The sequence below is a fragment of the Dioscorea cayenensis genome, chromosome 8 (assembly GCF_009730915.1).
Source record: "Dioscorea cayenensis subsp. rotundata cultivar TDr96_F1 chromosome 8, TDr96_F1_v2_PseudoChromosome.rev07_lg8_w22 25.fasta, whole genome shotgun sequence".
In the NCBI taxonomy this organism is placed as follows: domain Eukaryota; kingdom Viridiplantae; phylum Streptophyta; class Magnoliopsida; order Dioscoreales; family Dioscoreaceae; genus Dioscorea; species Dioscorea cayenensis.
The window spans coordinates 3,219,475-3,238,225 of NC_052478.1; the positions used below are offsets into that span (position 1 = coordinate 3,219,475).

General features: G+C 35.1%; 1 protein-coding gene across 1 annotated transcript; it reads right to left on the reverse strand.

The window, feature by feature from the left end:
- Window positions 1–582: 582 nt before the first annotated feature.
- On the reverse strand, window positions 583–17,564 carry LOC120267147 (small subunit processome component 20 homolog). The gene is given in 31 exon segments (XM_039274852.1): window positions 583–1,005; window positions 1,340–1,472; window positions 1,609–2,148; window positions 2,797–3,027; window positions 3,817–4,096; window positions 4,181–5,955; window positions 6,614–6,679; window positions 6,764–6,889; window positions 6,969–7,403; window positions 7,516–7,697; window positions 7,891–8,027; window positions 9,595–10,061; window positions 10,628–11,062; window positions 11,166–11,427; window positions 11,587–11,727; window positions 11,830–12,010; window positions 12,201–12,537; window positions 12,618–12,864; window positions 12,960–13,152; window positions 13,225–13,574; window positions 13,660–13,734; window positions 13,908–14,112; window positions 15,435–15,504; window positions 15,506–15,618; window positions 15,959–16,065; window positions 16,213–16,286; window positions 16,371–16,449; window positions 16,731–16,754; window positions 17,026–17,183; window positions 17,273–17,395; window positions 17,499–17,564. Coding segments are annotated over 31 exon segments (7,869 nt in total). The 3' UTR covers window positions 583–748.
- Between the last annotated feature and the right edge of the window lie 1,187 nt (window positions 17,565–18,751).

Sequence of the window (18,751 nt, forward strand, 5' to 3'; positions counted from 1 at the left end):
TAGAAAGATGGAGAAGGGATAAGGGAAGTGGAGAAAAGCATGAGAGGGATATATGCATGCACACGTGTAAGACTGCATGGTGGTGTGTTTACACGTACGGCGGTGGGACGCCGCGTATCGGGCATGCATGGCATTGGGTTTATTTGGAACAAGACAAGCTCTTGAGCTTATCTGTTAGGCTTTTGGCTGCTGGCGTTTTGGGCTTGCCTCATTGTTTACTGATCAATTGATTTAATTAAGTCTTCTTAAAGAAATAATAATAAATAATAAAATAAAAATAAAATCTCTTCCCAAAGTGACGACTTATGGTTTTATGTAGTTATTATAAGAACTGAAACAAATTAATATGTTGTCAATAACTTAATCATGAAAACAAATACCTCCTAATTAAAAGCCAAACTGTAACTTACATAGGCTTGACTTGATGGCTCAACCAAATATACTTCACGGGAGCTCAACCGAAATGTAAAAAAGTTAATTTCTACACTATAAACTTCGTTAAATTTTGATTAAAAGCCTAAAAGCACAAAAAACGAACAGTTAAATTTTACTCTTGTAAATCACAAAAAAGGCTCTGACACCAGCGCAAAATTTGCTACCTCTACATGAATCCTGCTCATGGATACAAATCTACTTGAATTTTTTTTAATAAATAATAATAAAAATAACAACAACAAAAACAACACCGGAATTACTGTACACTCTTATCTCTATCAAAAAGCTTCAGTAACTTTTCGTATAACTGTAACTACCTCCTCCATCTACCGAACTTCATCAATTCAATCTTCCTCTTCTTGTGAGCTCTGTGCTTATCAGCTATTCTAAGTTTCCTCTTGGCATAGCGTACAGGGTCAGCAACAGCAGCAACTCTCCATTTCTGCCTCCTCTTGTCTCTCTTCATGCTCAGCATTTTCCGAATCTCATTATAAGTCCTAACAAAGTTGTCGACGCCCAATTCATTGCGAATGCTGTTTCGGACCTCTTCCGCTAATTGTTTAACTTCATCTGAGGCACAAATGAGTCAACAAACAGTCAGCATTTCTGCATACTAATTCTGATGCAAAATACAATGTAACCTGACTACAAGTATAGGGCCTTCATCAGCATTTAGATAAAGTGCTAATGCTGAAGAGGATATCGACAAAGTACAGAGTAAAATCTAACTCGAAAAAGATGGAATTTGATCAAATATGGATGGCTGAAGACAATATCAACAAAGTAGAGAGCATAAAAGCTAACAAACAACGATCAAAATTTAATTAAATATGGATGGACTGACAAAAACAGTCATTGCAATAATTAACAAATAGACGCAACAGGGTAATATTTAGAGACTAACCACCAATAACCTTCCCAGCAAACCCTTCACAAACTTTATACAGTGGTAGCAATAAGTAGACAGCATATTCCTGGCAACCCTCTGAACCAATTTGTGAAGCAATCGTCTTAAAGGAATTGAAGATGACAGTCATCTGAGGACAAATTGAGATAAGCCATTAGAAAGATGATGAGGTTGAGTGGCAGGTGGGGAATATCTGAGGGTGCAAGCACAACATACAAAGGCACCAGTTAGAAAAATAAATGCAGTAGAAATTGTTTAATACCCACCTGAGCATTGTCCGTTTCCAAGGCAATCTTTCCCATTCTCTTGAGAAGAGGCAGAACAAGCAAGGCCTGAAGGTCACCCTTGCTCTCCTGTTCAGATTGATTCAATTTTGCTGAAACCTTTGAACTGGTCGCTTGTAGAAAAACACTCCTTGCTTTTTTCGAACCAAGAGATTCAAAAGCCCTGAGATAGGAGTCTTGTTCATGAGGGTCAAGAGTAGACCACAATTCATGCAGGAAGACATTATTGCTCTTTCTGGTGAAAGCATGCAGCCCACACACTGAAAATACTAGATTTTGAGTGACTATATGGCTTGTTGAATCATCAGTTAGAGGCATCCTCAGTTGATTCAAGAAGGAAACAGTTATCGCAAAGAGATTTCCTGGGTTGAGCAGAGACAAGGTTTCAAACTTCAACCTATCATTATCCCCAATACCACCTTCAGATATAACAGAGAAATACAAGGCCACCAGTCGACTGGATATATTCCGCAATGATACATGGGGATGCAGCAATAATTTACAGATCATTTCCCAAATATCCTGTCAAAAGAGCAAATACATGTGCATGAAGAAAGCAAACAACCATCTTCATCATGCTGAACTTATAACAAAATGACAGTGGGTGATATGCCCTAGATTTGTCCCATTTTATAATTCAATCATGTGGATGAGAATGTCTATTATTACTGTGAATGGTTTTAGATTGAATAACAATGATGACAGGTTGATGGCATGTTTTAAATATATAGCATGGCAATGTTATTTTCCAGGAAGTAATTAGAAATATTGTTCTAAAAGCAGATATGATTAGCTCTGAATTGGTTATTATTCTGTAATGAAAAAGAGAAATCTAAATTGTAACAAAAATGTTGAAGAACAGAATTAATAATTGTGAATGATTAATAAAAAGTGATGAGAGGGATGGTCTATATTATTGCAATTCTTAATTTTTACAAAATCCTCCAAAATAAAACCAGTTGTGTGCAACATATTTCTTCATAATGCTCCAAGGCATATTACGACTGCTGAATGTACTTGTGCATGAAAATAAAATTGCCATGTCCAAAAGTTTTCACATATTACAGACGAAATGGTGTTGATGGCTTAGAATCAAATCCAAAATGGACAAAATAAAGATTCCACACCAACTTGGCAAAGAACATTTTATGCTAGAAAAGCCTTTCATACCTCAAGGTCCTTCTCAAAAGCGAGCCTCGGAATATTGAGAAGCATCTTCTCCAACATAATGAGGGAGTGGTAGGCTTCTTTCCAAAATGGCATTATCAGATTATTTGAAGCATCATATGTTTCACCGCTTGCATCAACAGAATGTTCCAATATATTCCTAGTCACATCCAAAATTATATTTATATGCTTCTGAAATCCTTTCTTCAGTACATCAACCAATAGACCAAGAACCTAAGAAAAAAAATCATCAGGACGGATGCCATCAGATGGCCAACCAAAGGCATATACTACACCAAGAAATTGCAAAAATCGAGTTATATGAAATACACCATGGAAGTAATCTGATGACCATGCAGCTCTAATGAAAAGTACACAGTAAACACAACATCACTCAATACAATATTTCAAAGGTAGAACTGCTGAAAGACAGAAAAACACCCATCTGTAAATATTTTGTAATCATTACAACAAAGCTGCAAATGTGTTATGCCATACCATAAGCAGAGGAACTGCACACAGCTGTCTAGTTTCTATCTGCTAATTTTGTTAACAGAGTTTTGTGTTCACCTGGCACTCACAAAAATTTCCATACCTTAGGCTGTTTCACATAAATTCATATCCAAAAGCAATCTCAATATTAAGATATCTTGATATAGGTTCTACAACTTGTCACCTACACAGGATATCCTCATATGACCATACAATAGCTGCGCCTTCTATTTATGCTGACCATGACATATCAAAAACACATCATGGCAATAAAAAAATTAATTTTGCATAACTACTAGGTCAAAATCCATTCAATATATTACTGGACCTGCATGGGCAACCAATGAGAACTCCTGATCAATAAGGACTGAAGGCAATCCCACAGCAGTTGGTAGTTCAAACCATATATAGTCCAGAACCCTAAGAGGTGGATTACACAATATCTAAATTGGTGAAAGAAAGTTGATGAACCACTACTTAGAACATACGTTCAAACATAAGTATAAGCTAAATAAAAATGCCATGAATTACCTGGGCTGCTGCACTCCACAAATGTTGCTTTTCACTTGTATACCATGAAAGGCTATATGCCAAAATGGGATCGAGGGCATGCCTGCTAGTTCGACTAAGCAATTCCTTTATTACTGTGGCAATCATAGATCGGATTTTATCATCATGCTCATTAGCTAAAGCAACCACCAGATGGAGAAAAAATGCATGAGCCTGAGCATCCAAAACACTTCTTGGAAACTTGACAAGGACAGTGTGGAGCATCTCAAGCACGGCTTCTCTTCCAGAACAATGTTCATAGCTAAGAAAACAGAACAGGGGAAAAAAAAGAGTGAGGTCAGGCTAGAAAGGACATCACAATGGCACAATAGTCAGAAACACTTACCTTAGATTTGTAAGTAGGAAATCCATATGCTGCTGCAACCGCTTGTCAGAAAGATGATAGTCCAACAAAAATTGCAATAAAATTTGGCTGCATTTTTTGCGAATTGATTCAGACTGATTTGTTACCATCAATTCTCCAACTCTCATAACAAGATCATAGATTTCATGGACAACTAGCTTTCTGCCAATAATGGACTTCAAAAGTGATAGTGCAACAGGAGAAGGATTGGTTTGAAGATCCACAAAGAGTGGAAACTGAACAAGCGAGTGAAGTTGATCATCAGAAAGTGAGATCCTGCCACTGTGTAACAGCACAGTAAGCAACTTTAGACAAGATTGCACCAAAGTACTCCCCGGATTTCCTGATGTCTGTGCAATATCTAAAAGTAAAATCTTGATTTTAGTAGCCTCAGCTTCAAGTGATGGCAAAGGAAGCCTTACCAATGGAGCAAGGCATCTAAATGAAGCTGAAAGAACATCTTCATATTTGGAATTCAGGCACTCTCCAAGAAGTTTGACAAAAGGATCTAAAAGCGTCAGTAGGTGTTCGTCTTTCTTGTCCAATTTCATATTGTTCAAACGATTGTGCAGTAATCCAAGAGCAAACACAATGAAAAGATGAGACTTTGCTAATCCATGGTTAAAGGATTTCACCACAGATGCTTTGTCAACCTTTGAATCATCTTCATGAATATTGTCTTCAATAAGACCATACACAAATATGAATAGTTCCTCCAGCTGTACAGAAGGATTGCATTCAATTCCTGAGGCTACATGCTGTAGCATCATTTCAAGTTTAGCTTTTGTTTTTGGCTTGATATGTTTCTCTAAATATTTGGATAGTGGGAGAAGAAGTTTCAAAGCATGGGTTCTAAATGTAATCCTTTGGCCAATCAATTTCAGCGTATCAAATGACCTGCTTTTTCTAGTTTCCTTCATTTTTGAAGCAATTTTATCAACTTCCTTCTCCTCAGCAACATCTCCTAGAACATCATTTTCCACTATACAAAGAAGCTCTTCCAAACAATAATCAAGTGTACCAGCAACAGGAACAGTTAGTGTGTTAGATAATATGAAATTAAGGGTATAGCCCAAAACATGCAATTCATAGCCTCTTTTTAATGTTGCTTGAAGAACTTTGACTATAAACTGCAAGTATTCCATACCCAACTCCTTCAAACATGCAGTTAAAGCATGCCTTGCTTCATCACGAATGCTTTCCAGGCGATTTTTCAGAAAGTTACTAATGCGATGAATGACACTAGGCAACTGTGAGTCCATGGTATCAACTGGTAGCAACTTCAGCAGTTTGAGGACAGCAAGACTAATATTAACATTGACTTTCTCAGAATCTGATGTCAATAACTTCTGTATCTTTGGGAGGACAGTCTCATGCAGATAATTCTGTATATGACAAGGAATTCTCAACCCAGAATAACTAGTGGTGGAAGCAATCTTGGAATTCCCGCTGATGGAACAAGAAATTGAAGCTGCAGAATCACCATCAACGACTTCATGACCAGAATTTGGTTCAGAAAAATGGAACATGTCAAGAATAGCAGACATTAAACGTAACAAGATTTTTTGTTTATCTGGCTTAAATTTTATTTCCCGAAAGCATCTCATCAAAAGAGTGCGGTATGAATCCCACTGCATACGACTTGATATAGAAGCAAGTGTCTCAACACATGCATTTCTTAGGTGTTCTCCTTTACCATCTTTCACATAAAATAGCATATTAAGAACCAGAGGAACAAATATTTTCACAGTCACATTCTGCATTATAAAGTTGCAATGATCAGAATGAGAACAAAACACAAACAACGAAAGGAATTAAACTCACAAAGACATTATTGCTTGCAACATCAAATATTGGGGATGTATTTAAGACCAATATATAACGGGAAGGCAGTATTTCAGCAGTTTAGAATGAGTTTAGACCATTTCTGCACCAGCTAAAGTTATATATGTGAAACTATGCAGAATCCACATTTAACAAATCTCTGTGCAGTGGGCTGGCCTTTATCAAGTGAAAATATTTATTTTGCAAAAATACACAAACTTAAAGCAAAGAACTTGGGTACTCCACAAGGCAGTGCTACAATCATGAACATATGAATCACCCTAATAAAATTTTGAAAAAAATAAACAACTGCAAGGAGATAAGTCATAGTTGTATATTGTAGAACCAGAACCTTGGATAAAATTTTTAGGGGATCATCTCTTGTCTATGCCACATTGATTGACAAAATAAGAACCATAAAGAAACATTTTGCTCATAATGACTTGGTCAGTTATGAATTCTGTAACAGTTCTAAAAAGGACAAAATATTCAGATATAGCGACTGGCATAAAATTCCAAGTAATTATATCATGCTTATGACTTCAATCTGAACACATATAATAACCAGGCCAGAGAAAATGCATTGCATACCTCAGATATGTTTCCCACACTGATAACATTCCTGAAATGTGCTAATGCCTTTATCCTCCTGTGTATCTGTACCAAAAAAAAAAAGACATATCTGGTGAAATATTGGCCTACAATACCTCCTGAAAATTAGAGCATGTCAAAATTGATTACCTGTAAATGAAGAATGTTATTGAAAAAATCTGTTTCTACATCCTCACAGTACAAAGGCCTCAATGAATTGAGGGCTGGCTCTCCATTAAAATTATAAACCATGTCACGAAGAAGAATGACCCATTCCTGGAACCACAAAAAATCTTATAATTAGAAACAACTTTATTTGCAGTCCAAGGAAATTAAGAGAATAGAAAGAATTTACTTTTTGCACAGAGATATCCTTCTTCATGGCTTCTCCCATATTGGACAGAAAAATGTTCTTTATGATCTTCTGAATGGAGACTTTCGTCCAAGTAACACTAGTATCACTTGATCTTTGAGTAGTATTTACTTTGTCGCCTTGTGGCTCAAATTTGGAGATTATTTCATCACAATACTTTTTCTCTGAATTTACAATTGGCCCAGCAAACTGTACAAACGATAATAAGGCCCTTGATGCACTTTGCCGGAAGACCAGTTCTTCAGATGACATATCATATACACATTGAGACAGAATTATCAATGCATGATCATCTTTGAGCACGGAAAATAACTCTGGCTTTATTGATCCATAAGCCTCGACTCTAGTGTCATAATCAGGCTCACCAATTTCTAAGGATGATGCTGATACAGCATTCAGTCGACGTAAAAGTTTTGCCTGCATCCCAGCCCAAAAATACCCAAGGCATTAAAGAAACTAAAAAAAACTCCAGAAATTTTCATAAATAAAGATGATTTAAAATGGTTAAAAATGAAGAAACATTTATTACCAGGAAAGTCAAAGATGGGTCATTCATCATTAGACCATCAAGAATATCACATATAAGCAAACGGAGATCCAAATCCACATGCGTAAGAAGTGGACGGATTGCATTTAAAACATTTCCCATTTTTTTGTCATCTAAAACAGGAAGGATATCTTTGATCACATGCAAACCTTCCAAATAGTCATCTGGACTTATAAACAAGAAGAGAATTAGATTTCAGATCTTAATAAAGTAAGCAATCAGCCTTTATTCAAGTCTAATTGAAATGAGGCAAATGATTTTGTAAAGCGAGGACAGATAGCCTGTCCAATATGTGGTAAAGATAATGTTTTAAGATAACACACAATCAACAGCTAATATAAGCAAAATGAGACCAACCATGAATTTTTGCTTTCTGTCTGAAAAACTGCAGAAGAATATCAATCAACTGCCCAGCTGTCAATGGGTCTCTTATGTGTTTTACTGACAATTTGAATACACTTAGTTGAGACTCTCCAGGCCATATCGCTTGTTTCCTACAAGCATCACCATGCAAAAACAAGTTAATTTACCATCAACAATCACAGGATAAAAGCAAAAATAAATAAATAAATAGTGATAATAATAATACACAATAGAGGATTTAGAGAGCAGATATAATGCTTAATCTATAGCAGGTAATTTTAAGAAAATGTAAACCTTTATTCAGAAATGGAACATGATAGTAATAACCATGGCATGTTCAGTCACAACAGCAACAGCAACGTGCAGTTTCATAACCTTTTTTTTTTTTAATATACAGACTATTAAACAGAAAATTTTGAGAAAACAGTCAAAGGCAGTATTTTCACAACCAGGAGAAAATGAAATTTTCCATGTGCTACCTTATGATATTCATGATATTCTGGAGGGTTTTTCCTAAAATATTTGAGTAGTGATATATAATGCATACGGTCTTGTGTAATTCCTACACTGCACAAATCCAATTTTTTCAAACAAGCGCCTTCTGCCTAAAATTACAGTCAACAATAGTGATGATTGACTAGCATAATCATTGCCAATATTTGAGGCATGAAGAATTCAATCTTAAATAGTTATAATTCAAGCATCCAATGAGAGTGTTTGCTAAAAGTCCCTGAGAATGATGAAAATAAAAAAAAATGGAGGGCATTTCACTGTAAGATGATTATTTCTGTTATGCATATTTAAGCACATTAACATGGCATTGTCTGTGTCAAACATCTTCTAGATTGGATCAATTTGTGAATCTTTACTATGAACATCCAAACCACTGTTAGCAGAAGGACCAATAGAAATCTATATGATTCTGCATAACTAAACCATGCTAAAGTCACCTCTGAAAGACTAAGTCAAGCAAATATCCACTCTTAATGCAACAAGAACTGCCATATCCAAATGCTATCAGCCCAACCATGTGTTGAAAAAAATATACTTGTCCACACATAAGTATCCAATGCCATCATTAATTTTATAGATACACGCAGATCATTTTTTATAACTTTGCCCATGTTTTAGCCCCATATTCGATCTTTTTGCCTCACAATGTAATGGCCACACCACTACAGAATGGTGGCCATTTGCGTAGTTAATGAGAAACTACGGGACATATCAATCCTTTGTGCACTTCCAAATTTCTGGTAAATGACTTGAGTTATTTCTCATCTTACTTCTGACAAAGATATCTGGCAGCAGATAGAACCTGCACAAAAAAGCCGATGTAGCTAGCTTGGTCCAGTTAAGCCTTACACACTTCCAGACAATGTGACACAGAGACCACTTGTTAGATCAATTATCCCAATTAAAGATGAATACTTCTGTTAATTAGAGAGTCAAAAATGGTAAGAAATAAAATGTACCATGTCATTATGACCCACCTTGGTATCAGGATCACACCTTGGTATCAGGATCAGAAGTATGACTAGCGCTTTTCTATCATGAATGAATAGCAGTCCGCATGGCAAAGTTGAAAAGTCAAAATATAAGCAAGAAAAGATAACAAGCAAAATGCATCTTAAAAACGCAAATTAACAGAAAATTAAAAATTATATATGACGAAACAAAAGATAGCAGAGTACCGCATACCCAATGACTTCTTTGTGGGTCTGGACTAACATCGATAGATTACTGACGAGTGTGTCGATGTGAAGCAGAAGAATCGCTTTGAGAGAATCATCCACTTGTTGACTAAGATCATCAACCAGATTCAACAAATTCCAGGCAAAATTAAGAACCGCAGATATAATTGCATCAGAGGCGGTCCTCACGGTTAGAATTGAGAAAATATTAGGGACAAGACTTTCCTCTCTATGTAATAACAGGAACATTGTGGGGCTTCTGCTCATTGCAACAAAGCATGAAAAAAGTGAACTAGGCTTTTCACTGCTTGAACCTTCTTGCTTGAAGCTGTCTATTAAGGGCTTCACAGATCTAAAAAAGATATCCCAGAAGTCAGAACCAAAATCATGAGAATCATACTTATTAAGCACAACAGAGATAATCTTCAAGCATACTGATCTTGCATCTTTGTACTGTTTAATTGATATGCTACTCTGCAAGACAACACCATCCATGTTAGGTATATCATGCCTGCCTCAATGAACAGATAGAAAGTTACATAAGTAAATAAATGAACAAAAAAAGAAGAAGAAGTAGCAGGTGTTAAATATTTCTAGATCCTAAATATAGAAAGCCAAAACAGAAAGAACCAATGCCTAAACAAATAATTTGGCTAAAAAGTCAGGGTCAAGAATAAGTAATAAAAAAATAAAATATATAAACCTTTACAGATACAAGAGCCAAAAGTCAACATACAAATGCAAGCACCTTCATAATACTGAACTACCATAGCATATCAAATAATTCATCACAAAGGAAGAAAATCTACAAACACTTGAAATAAATACGAACCAAGTGGCCAAAAAGAGTCTTAAATATCAGGATATCTAGACCAAGTTTTTATAGTCATTATCTGAAACACATTTCTTTACCACTGTATATAATGAAGTTCTAAAAAAACACAAAAGTAGTTTTGATCACAAATCCATCTTGCAAGGCATCATAATCTAAGACTAAATTGCAAAAGTATAATTCAACACAGTAAATCACATTTACATACCCTGACAGAGTTGTGAGCAATAGATTCTTTCTCCTGGGACTTCAAGTCACAACTAGAAATATGTCCAACCAAAAGAGGATTGAAATGATTAGCACCAGCGATATTTAACATGCAGGATTCAAGGATTCGTACAACAATTTCCATCAACAGTTTAAGAAATGGCCTGATGTGAATCTCATCAAAAGCTTTCAAAATATCTTTGACTACATGCAAGAATCCATAAATCTTCTTCCATGACAGATCACCTATTGTCCTTGAAAATTCTACAAGATCAAACACTTGTAAGCCATCTTTAAATTTCTCACATGAGCTATCAGTTCCATGACCGAGGGCAAATAAAGGTTTTAGCAGTAGAGAAAAGAATAGCTGAAGTTCATCAACATCAAGTTGCGCCAAGAAACAAAGAACTGCCCTTCGATGATGGACACCTGCATGCTGAAAAAGTAACAGAACAGATCATTTAGGAGATATTGGTGTAAAAATTCCCTTGAAGAAAACAAAAAGCAAATTTGTGGAAATTAATTCATATGTTATCCACCTTATTTGCAATGTCCGTCTTTGGCTTTCTGACTTTTGGTGTCAGCAATCGGATAATAATAGGAATCAAATAGTCTCTATGTCCCTCTTGAATAGATTGAGATTCCTTTGATACAGCCCATACTGTGAGCTCTTCACGTAAATTTTTTGATGCTACCAGATTCCTGAGATGCTGATCATATGGGATAAAATATTCATCCCTCCAGTTCAATAAGCAGTCCAGAACTTTCAATTGAATGTCTGGATCAATTTCATCAAGAAGCCTGGAAAACAAATAGATGAGATTTGAAGTGTAACAGTTTAACCTCCTTCAATACCCTTGCAGTACTAAAGATCCCAAAAAACACATAATAACAGCAAAAACAGAACATCAACAAAAGCCTGTCAGCTCAAACAAAGAGAGACAATTGTTTCAGACCAACCTGTTAATCAAAACTTTCTTAAGAATTTGGCTTTGATACAATGATTGAGCATTACGAAACAACCTCAGCAGGCTCAACCATTCTTTCAGAACTATGCTCCACTCTTTCTCCTTGGAATTATGACAGTCAAACAAATCAACACTGGAACAAGAGAAACCAAAGAAAAAACAGTGTTTAAACATAATAAAATCAGCTATTGCTATGTCAAACAACGTAAAAATAACAGAAAATGCCAAACAGTACCTCACATCAACACCTTCCCTATAGCCCAAGTATTTCAGGAACAAAGGAATCAGTTGTCGAGAGCGAGATTCTGCGAGCTCAGGGACCTTCTGAAGTGATTTAAGCAACAAAGTCATCACGGTTGCACATGGTGTGTTATCAGAATCAGGGGCCAGAAACCGCTTAAAGTAGTCGCTCAAAGCTGCTCAAACACCATCTAGAATTAAAACGTGCCAATTGAAAATATGTTTATTGGGACAATTAAAATACACACACACACACACACACACAAAAAGGAATACACTGATCTATCATCATTAAATAAAGTTGCATACGAGATTGAACTATAACTGCTAAGCTCATGTTAAAGAATATAAAGAAGTTATCCCTACCATTTTGTTTGGGATATTCAGGATGCAATTTCACTAACTGGTCACATGAGGATAAAAATTTTGACTGATAGTTCCCAAAGAACTGAACAAATCTGTCCCATATGAGCTCCTTATATTTACCAATTAGAACTGACAGACAGTCCACTGCCGGATCCCATAAATTGCAAAATCTATTATGCAAGATTCCAATTATTCCATGTAATAAGAGTGGAAGGTAGTCCTTATGGATCTTTGCCGAGGAAATACCCATCTGCAATCTGGAGATAAGAATGATGGCTTTCCGACTAGTAGAGACTGAAAGAGGAACTTTCTCAACTGAAAGGAGAATATCAATAACCTGGAAAATATAGCAAGTTATATACATCCATATTCACCACAAAAGATATCAGTAACACTTAAAAATGAAAGATGGAATACTCTATACTGAGCATCTTTATTGCACGATTCAGCTGCTTCTGTTCTCAGTTTTTTAACAGGAGGTTCATCTGGCATAGATTGCATTTCATGTAGAACTGCATGATGAGACAAGATCCTTAAGGTTGATAAACGGATTGACTTGTTGGAATTGCTGAGGTTATCTGAAAATGTGCTGATTGAGTCCAGAGCTTTTGGAATGTCTAGTTCTTGAGATACACCCTCAGTCCTACCATCATCCCTCAAATAACTGTCATTATAGTACAAGAATTTATTAAAATAATGAAGCTTGCAAAGTGAGTAAACCCAGAACACTTCATATAGAGGAGAACAGGAGTTCCATACCCAAACACAGAATCCAAAATTTCAGCTACAGCAGACAGTACATGTGGTGAGTTCTTGTGCCTCTTCGCAAAATCCAAAATGTCACAGGTCTCCACTAGTTTGTTCCTATCAAGTAGTAGCACCTTATAGTAGGATTCCAAAGAAGCACCAAGAAGACTCTGCCATGTGAACTTCGAGAGACCGGCAATGCTATCTAAAAAGATCACTATAATCGTAAGTGTTCTCGAATCAATAGTACAGAACAAATAATAAAATGCAACTTTACCAGAATTAGTTTCCAGCAGTTGGTTGAGATTGATTATAAAATCATGCATTGCCAATAAATTATTTTCTTGAAGCTGAAAATGAGGACAACAGCAAAGAGATCCCCACAGCGTGGTCAGTGTAGGCTCATTAACTTCAATTTTTGTTTGACTATCATTTCCTGCTATATCTTTGATTAACTTGGTCCAAGAACAAAGTGCCTCCTCAAAGAATTGGTGTATCTTCAGGACCTGATCTTTTGAAACATTATCCATGATACTAAAATTCAATTGTTCTTTGCCTTGTCCAAACAAGGTCAGGATTAAAAATACAACTTCATCTGGTGATGCTTCAATCAAATTATCCAGAGATCTGCAATATTAAATACATTAAAGAAGCTATGATTTATAAAAATTATCTACCTAACCCAAAGTTGACACCGAAAAGTAGAAATCACCTAATGATATGAGTTCTGAAACTATACACAATTGAAGGATCCTTTTGAACAAGTCCCTTGATAAATGTTAGCAAGCTGAAATCCAGTAGATGAGAAATCATCAATGTAATAAATGTTACCAAACTAAAAATCCAACACATGTGAAATCATCTAAATTAAAAGATATAGCCTACAACACAACTACACACATAAAAAACTCTACATTCGACATAATTTGGTTTAGCAATTTATAATTCTTGACGTATTACCTAGAGTCTCTCAACTCAAATGCTGGAGCATAGAGCACTACAAAGCTTGAAAGATCAACAGATGTAGGAAGAACATCCAGAAGGCAAAGCATGAGATGCAATATTTCATTAACAACTAATGTGCGATCCTCATACTCCAATCTTTCACAAGGCATAATGTATGCCTGAATAAGTAGCCTGACAATTTCAAGCATCCTTTCTTTATCTGCAAGAATGTGAAACATCTCAAAAACTACCAATAGCAGTTATAGTTAAAACAAACGGAAGCTAGAGAATAAGACAATGTTTCAAAAGAGAAGGCATCACCGACCAGAGATTTTGGCCCAATCACTATGGCGAACAATGGAACTAAGAAGAGCCAACAGACGGCTTAAGTGTATTGGACAGCCATCACTAAGGTAGCTAGATATTTCTTTCAATAAGCGTTTATATATCAAACTCAAGTCTTGGTGATCAATATCCTTGCATAATCTCTTCAAAGCTTCACTTACAACCTCAAAAACTAGTATTGAACCTGCAAAAATGTAAAAACATCGCAAGCAATTTCTTTCCTTTGAAACAGCTAAAATGTAATCCCATTTCATGAACAATTAATGTTCAAGATATTACTGATAGGCAACACACAAATTACAGTCATGGCACAAAAATAAGCTATTCATGTACTAAATATCATTCATTCAGTTAACAACAAATATTTTCACAATGGCATTCATTTTCTATTCAATCATTTCACAAAGCAGAGCGACAAATGGAATGAGATAATAATGAAAATAGATTTATTTAAGAAGATTACATGGCCATGGTTCAATTCAATAAATCTAATATGAAAAAGCAGAATAAATGGAAGGCAGCAAGTAGTAGCTAGCATGATAAACAATGTGCATCAAGTAATTGTGGGAAAGATATTCCGTGTATAATTAAGTAATACAAGTAACAACAAAAGGTCTTTTTGCATGCATAACCCTGAAAAAATGGTAATTACTAATATAACCTTGTAAAAACTATATTTGCTGATATACACTTACAAACCATTCTTATTTGCTTATACACCTCTCCAACCAAAAGACAACTATAACAATTTTATAAGCACACTAAACTATCATTTATCATCCTTGGAAAAGGAAAAGGAAGATAAAAATCAAGGATCAATCTGTATTTTGATCAAATTCATAAGTTGACTTTTAAACATACCATTATGTAAGCAAATAAAAGAGTTTGTAGGGGCATCAAAATAAATATAAATTTTTTAAGAGTACATATTAGGAATTACCCACTTTTGTAGGGGTACACAAGTCATTTTCTCAACAAAAAAAAAAAAGGCTTTTATAAGCATTGAGCTATTGTGATGCTGTTTGTGTTAGAAACCCTACTCAGATATACCATAAACATAAAGATGAACCAATAATGTAGACCTATTCTATTAGCATTTCAAAATAGGATAAAAACAATCAAAAGGAATACAAGATAATTCTTAAAAGCTGAGCAAGAAGAAAGTTCAAAATTCTTAACTAAGAGGAAAACTCTTACCTTGAGAAAATTTATCACAAACCATTAAATTTGATCTATCCATTAGCAACTGCAAAACTATCTCTGCCCTTTGAGTGAATCTTCAAATATGTTCCTCTCATCACATTCCAAACCAAGGCAATAGCCCCAATCTTCCTATCTGACAATCGATTTTTCGCCACCTCACGCATAATCTTTCTTATACCTATGAAAACAAAAAAGGTATCATAATACATGCAATTCGACTATAACCTGGATAATTGTAATATAACATTTTCAGCCTAACAGATAATCAGATATGAACTGGTGAAATCATGCCACTCCAAGAATTCTTATTGACTTGTGAGATCACATTCAATTCAGAAAGTCATCATATTGTAGCTGCACAATTCTGCTAATCCAAGTCTTTTAAAAATTATTTATCAAAATGCACTTGAGAGCCTGTTTTGCAAATTGCCAGGCATATAGATGATATGAATTGACGAGGAGTATAATGACAACCAGGAATGTCATTAACTCACTTTGAGAAAACCGGGCTACCATACCTTTAGTAAGTTGGTCAATTGAGCAATTCCTAAGCAAAAAGGAAACCGCCTCAGCCATGAACTCTTGGATATAATCCCTTGGAAAAAACCTTATTCTGCCTGTGATCCTTCAAATGGTAAAAGGGATGATTTTAATTAACTATACTAATGTAAAATGAAGAACCAATCAAATGACTGTATGAAAAAAAATTATAAAATTCAATCCACGGCATATAATTAAAACTTTGTCTTTGCCAGCAGAAGGTTTTACTCACTTGAGAACATAAACGACATCCTTCACAAGATATTTTTGAAGATGCATTATGATACATGACCAAGATGCAAAAACCTGGAAGCAAGAACAATATTATTAAATTGAGTAATGCCTTCGAGAATCAATTTTGTGGAAGATTAAAAGTATCTTAGAACACACATGCTCAATGATTTCAGGATCACGGTCACCACCATTTTTTAGCAGATCAGCCAGAGTATCAACAAGCCTTTGCATAAAGCTGCTCAAGAAAATCTTGTAAGTACCCAAAGTGCATGTTTATGACCAAGCCACATAGGAAATAAAGCAATTTAAGAAGCACCACAACCCACACGATGAATAACAAAGTCACCTTTTGCTAATAAAAGCAAACCCAAAACCTCATCACATGTTAAAGGTAATGCATAACAAAGTACACCAGCTATCCACATACGGTAATTTAGGCAAACTATCGTTATTGATGGCAAGAACATGTTCACATGTAAACCTAAATAATAGCTCCTATTCAAAAGGAGGACTTACGGTATAAACTCCTCTAGTATATCCCTGGAGAAAAGCAGCTATCAACCTGCATAGAACAATACCATACAGTTAAAGAATTGCAGTAAGTGCATCAAATAAATAAAATCTGATAAAAGATGGAAAACAATCAAACATCAAACAGATAATGTATTTGATAAAATACAAAAAAATTAGACGGTATGATGCAGCAACCATAAATCCATGCTTCAAACTAAAATTCAAAACAAAAGTGCAAACTTTATCGGGAAAAAGAAAGCAACAAAATTCCGCGACGTAAATTGCAGGTCCAACAGACATTAGAATAGGCTCGAGTGACAATTTGGCCTTCATATGCAATCGGCTCAAAAGCTCCGAGAAGATCTTCTCCTTGTGCAGCAAAATCTGAGGCAGGGTCTGGACAGACGGCATTATTTCATGGTAAAACGAGATGAAGTCTTCCGCAGTATTCAGTTCCTGAATCAAGATACAAAAGAAACAAAACAAAATCAAGAATTTCACTGATTAAGCTCATCTCACAACCTCACAACCAATTCAGCACATACTCTCCAATAAAAGAGGGCGTCCAGGAAGAAAGAGGACCCATCCGAAGGCTTCGATTTCAAAGGGTCGAGGCTACGGAATACGTTGATGTTGATATCCTCCACTCGTTGGGAGAAGGTCTTAAACTGAAAAAAACAAAATCAAGAAACACAAAAGCTTTGAAATCCGGAGAAAAGATGAAAAACGATAAGAAGACAGAGGCTAGGCTTCATTGGCGCAAGAGCTTACGACAAAGCGGCGGCGGCCGGAGGAGGTGTTGAGGGACTTGACCGCCAGGGACTGGTGGTCCGCCATTGGAGAGCTCTTGGGAGTTCTCAGGGGAAGGGACTAGGGTTTTATATAGAAGGGTTTATCAAATCTTATTTGCATCTTTTAATTATTAAATTGGAATTTTTTTTTTTAATAATTGATTTTCCTTTTCTTTTCTTTTTTTAGTTTAGCTGTAATAATAAAATAAGTAAATAACCTTATTTTAAGAAATTAGGTATAAATATCAAAATGGTCCCTCTATTTTTCGTTTTCCGTCATTTTTAGTCCCTCCAATATAAAATCCGCCATTTTTAATTCTATATATTTTCTTTGGCATTTTTGCATCGTCTTTAATTATAAAAGCTCGTCCCTTTTTAGTCCTCAGATTTTCATGCATTTTCATCATTTTTTGTCCCTTTAATTGACGAATCTGCTCTTTTGGTCCTTCCAGGTGATTAATTAGAGAGACAAAAAAGACAAAAATATGAAAATATGAGGACCAAAAAGACGGATTTTATATTAGAGAGACTAAAAGTGCGAAAACACAAAATATGAATGACCATTTTGATATTTTGACAATTATTTATAAAAAATATAATAACGGTATAATTTTGAAAAACTAAACCTAAGTTATAAACTTATAACGGTATATAATTTTACCAATCAATCATATAAAATCACACTGATTTGTACAATCTAATCTAATAATGAAATTATTAGATTAGATTGTAATTAACTGGGAGTGAAATTAAAATAAAATTCAATTAACACGGGATTAAAACACACATGCTAGATTTCTTATTTATTGATATTATCTTACATTCATTATTTTATAATCAAATTTGTGAAATTATATTTCTTAGTCAGTTAAAAATTAAAAATTGTAAGTAATAATTAATTAATTTGATTGATGTAGATATGTGCTAAATGACAAAGAACACTCTCTCTCCCGGGTTTCGATAGCAAAAGAATTTAGTAGCTCAATTTGATTATTAAAAAAAATTTAAACATACTTCATCACCCCATGTGACGTTTGTCTGAATAAATAAATCACTAAATTAAAGATAAATCATCATATTTGTCTATTTTTTTTGGCAAATCTCTTAATAAGGATAACGCTTATTGCTTTAGCAATTTGTTCGAGTAGAAGTGAGAAAATGACATATTTAGATACATGCCGAAAGGGGATGACAAATTTTCACATCAACGTAAAATATGATTGAGTTAAGCTA